The 4339-nt window shown below is 53.5% G+C and overlaps 1 protein-coding gene across 1 annotated transcript in view; it reads left to right on the forward strand.

Moving 5' to 3' along the window:
* The window catches only part of MROH5 (maestro heat like repeat family member 5), a 44513-nt gene that overhangs the window by 19605 nt on the left and 20569 nt on the right, over nt 1-4339 (forward strand). The window contains exons 16-17 of the mRNA XM_011380627.1: nt 334-469; nt 728-929. Of these exons, the coding sequence (XP_011378929.1) occupies nt 334-469; nt 728-929 (338 nt within the window). The remainder of the gene's footprint in view (nt 1-333; nt 470-727; nt 930-4339) is intronic.

Genomic DNA, 4339 nt, shown 5'->3' on the forward strand with positions numbered 1-4339 from the left:
TAAAGTTTTGTTGGAACCAGGTCTGGGATTGGGGTGAGGCACGGTCTTAGAAGTATAGGGTGGGATGCTGTCTTTATTTAGTTTTGAAACCCTGTTCATCGTGATTCTTTCCATTCATTTTGATTTTTCTAAATATTACATGGAAGTATTATTTCTCTTAATTTCTGAGTTTTTTGGCCACCCCTTAAATTTTGCCCTAATCCCGGTCCCAGCCGTCCCGCACACTTTGAGGGCACCCGTCCTGACACCGACGTGCCGGGCTGAGCACGCGGCCGGGTGGGGGCTCCGTGGGTGCGCTCTGCCTTCAGTGGTTCCCCTGCCCTGTCCCCACAGCCAAACAACGACTTCAGATGGATGGGGCAGCTGATGGGCATGCTGGGGATTCTGTGCCAGGACCCGGACGTGGCCACCCAGCGCTCTAGCCTGGAAGGGTTGGGCCATCTTTACTGCCTCCTGCTGCGCCAGAGAGGTGAGCCTCCGCCTGCCCGTGGCAGACTCACCCCCGCCCCATCGGAAGCCTCCGCCAAACCCACACCAGCACTGCCGAACTCACGTCCCCCCAAACCCACCTCTAACCTCAACCATAGCCCTGTGATGGACTCGCCCAGTGGGCACAGGCCTGACCCTGACCACCAGTGGCCCCGCCCTCACTCCTGCCTGTCCCAGTCTAGACCCCAAGCCGGCCTTTGTCCCACCCTCACCCTTGCCCAATGCCACCCCTGGCCAGCAGAGGCTTCGAAGGCGAAGACTCTGGCCCCAGAGCAGCTTTCCCAGGCCAGCGAGGATGAAGCCCCACTCTGGAGCAGCGGAGACCAGAAGGCCACTCCCCCCGCCTCCCAGGAGGTGGTGTTCCAGAAGGACCAAATCTTCCAGCTGGGCAGCTCCCAAGTCATCAAGGTCAAAGCCCTTAGAACTGTGGGCCGGTCCGGGTGGGGGCGCGTGGTCATGCTCTGCTCCGACCCCCACCGCCACTCCCTCTGACAGGGTTCCGGCTGCCAGTGTGGCCTGGCTAGACCCCGAAGGTCAGCGCCTGGGTCAGACAGAGTATCAGTATTAAAACCAAGGCCAGGATCTGGCCGGCATCTTTGGTGGTTCACTGAGAGCATTTGAAGAAGTCCCCGGCTCCCGGCCTGGGACAGGACAGTTGGGAAAGGGGACGTTGGAGGGAGGGGCTGGGGACAGACCCTGAGGTCAGCAGCCCAGGCTTGAGTCCCAACTCCGTCTCTCGCTTTGCTCTGAGCCTCATCTTCCTCCGTGAAAGCGATGCTAGTGACATCCCGGCCACCATGAGCACCCAATAATTGTCACTCTCAGGGTGGCTGCCATCGTATGTGTTCTCTGAGGCATGTCTGACGTCCCTCCCTCGAGTCCGATTGGTGCAGGATGACCGCTCCCCAGAAATATTCCTGCCCTCCTCATTTCCCAGGGGCCTCTCTTAACCCTCTGAAAGCCAAGCCCCCCTCCTTTGAAGGCATAACTCGTCGCCCTCTCTTGCCGTCATCTGGTCTACCTTAGCCAGCTCCTCCTTGGTCAGTGGTTTGGGGAGGAGTCCAGCGGACTCCAGCGTTCCTTTCGTCGCTGCGGTGAAATCCCATATCTTTGTGTCATTTTGTATCTGATTTGAATCGTGTTCCCTTCTGAAGATGAGCCAGGCCGAGCGCAGGGCGTGGGCTGGATGCTGGCGCAGACCGGGCAGACAGCGAGGCATGGAGCCTCGTGTTCTGAGTGGTCAGTCATGACATCTCTGACGAGGTGACCGTGGCTTGCCCATTCTCGGTGTGGAACCATGGCTAATGAAGACCCTGTACTCGGGGTGCTTGTCAGTCTTCCCTGTTAGGCCTTGAGCAAGCACTCCAGGCCAGAAGCTGGGTCTTGCCAGGGCCCAGTGCAGGGCCTGGTGGTAGAACCAGCCTTCAATAAACACCTATTAGGTTGAACCAGATTGAACCAGATGGTGATGAAGGGGCAGCACACAGCTAGCACAGACCCAGTGGATCTGAATGTCGTCCTGGCCGACTCCAGAACCCACATTCTCTGCCGCTGCAGTGAGCTGTCAATGTCAAGGCCACATCGGAAATTTAGTATAGAAAATCTAAAGCTCAGAAGCCAACACATCAGTTGTCGGGGCCACATGGGAAAACCTGGCCTGGCTTCAATTTGTGCCAAAGCACCTGGGCTGGGAGCCAAGAAAGGGCAGGAAGGGCAGGTTCCACCAGCCACCAGCTCAGTGCGGACCATTAGTAAAGGGACCTCAGAGCATTCAGGCCCTCGGGTGGACCAAGTGACTAGGAGCATAGTGTCCAGGGCCTAAGAAGTCTGCCCCACCCTGCACTGCCCCTGAACAGAGAATGTGTGTTCAGCTCTGGCTCTCCTTGGACAAGAGACGGTGACAAACAGGAGCACAGAGCGGGAAGAGGATGAGAGGGTCTGCTGATCAAGGAATGGCAGATCTAGGACAGTTTGGGCTGGAGAATAGACCTGAGTTCTAGTCCCAAGTCTGTCCTCGATTCCCATTTGGCTGAGATATACTATACCATCACCACCACCACCACCACCATCACCACCATCATCACCACCATCACCACCATCATCACCACCATCACCACCATCACCACCACCACCATCACCACCACCATCACCACCATTACTACCGTCACCATCACCACCATCATCACCATGACCATCACCACCGTCACCATCACCACCGTCACCATCATCACCATCACCACCACCACCACCACCACCATCACCAACACCACCATCACCACCGTCACCACCATCACCGTCACCACCACCACCACTATCACCATCACCACCGTCACCATCGTCACCGTCACCATCACCACGTCACTATCACCACCATCACCATCATCACCACCGTCACCATCACCATCACCACCGTCACCATCACCACCGTCACCACCGTCATGTCACCATCATCACCGTCACCATCACCACCACCACCGTCACCATCACCACGTCACTATCACCACCGTCACCACCACCACATCACCATCACCACCATCATCATCACCGTCATCACCGTCACCATCACCACCATCATCACCACCATCATCACCGTCACCACCACGAATTCTCCCGTCACAGCCACCTCCAGCTCATATTCATTCATGCCTTGGGTTAAAGACAGACATCTCAAAAGTACTTACCAATCCTGAAATTGTAGCATTCTAGGATTCTAAGAGTCTAATCACCATTTCAAGTTGAATTTCTTCACATTCTAAATACCAGAACTTTAACCAAAATTTAACATTTTAGAAAACAAGTTAAATGTAATCTTGTAACAAATGTTCTAACCAGATTTGTAATCACCTAAATTCTGTTTAAAAAGTTATTGTAAACCACAAATATGCCATTGAAATTATTTTAACATTCTAACAATTAATAACCTAATAGTCTCACAAAAAATTTTACCAAAACTATAGAACAATAATATTCTAATAGATAACATCCATTATTTAGCAGTTATTTTTATATCTAATATACATACAAACATCCTAACAGGATTTTCAAACATTTCGACAAATATCGTAACATGCAAAGAAACATTTTCCCATCCTTAATATCCTCGCTAACATTATAATTTTCTCTCGGGCTTCCCAACTATCGCTCCGTCACCAGCATTCTATCTTCCTCTGATTATGAGATGCTCCAAGTCAGAGCCTTCCACTAGAACTTTCTGGGAAGATGGAAATGTTTATATATGTACCATCCAAGGCAGCCACTGGCCACATGTGGCCATGAGCACTTGAAATGTGGCTGGTGCAACTGAGGAACCCAATTTTGAATTTTACTTGAATAAGTTAAGTTTAAATAGCGACGTGTGTCTGGTGGCTACCATACCGGTCAACGATGTGCTTAGTCTTTCCGGAAGGTTCCACCTGGGCATCCGGGCTGGCCCAGCCCTCACTCACAGAGACTGTGGTCTGAGGCTGTGGGGCAGGAACCCCACCCACCATCTTGCATTTCCGTGAGAGCGTCTTCATTGCCCCAAGTAGCACATGTCCTGGCGTTGAAGGAGACAGCCGCCTCCCCGCACTATCAGAGCTGCTCCTGGGAGAATGTGGCAGAGAGCAGAGGCAGGCTCCCGGGGAGGTACTGCCATGGGACACGAGCTCCAGGTCCCAGGCCCAGCCTACGCTTGGTTAGTCCACTGACCTTGAAGAACCTTCACAGCTCTGAAGTCCGGTCGTTCTTAATTAAAACGCTGGAAGGTGGAGGGCTGGGGCCTGGTGTGGGGAGCACCCTGCTGGGCTGAGGCTAGCAGATGAGGAAGGCCGTGAGGTGGGACGGGACAGAGGAGGGGAGGAGAGGAGGC

This window comes from Pteropus vampyrus, unplaced genomic scaffold, assembly GCF_000151845.1.
Source record: "Pteropus vampyrus isolate Shadow unplaced genomic scaffold, Pvam_2.0 Scaffold398, whole genome shotgun sequence".
Classification (NCBI taxonomy): domain Eukaryota; kingdom Metazoa; phylum Chordata; class Mammalia; order Chiroptera; family Pteropodidae; genus Pteropus; species Pteropus vampyrus.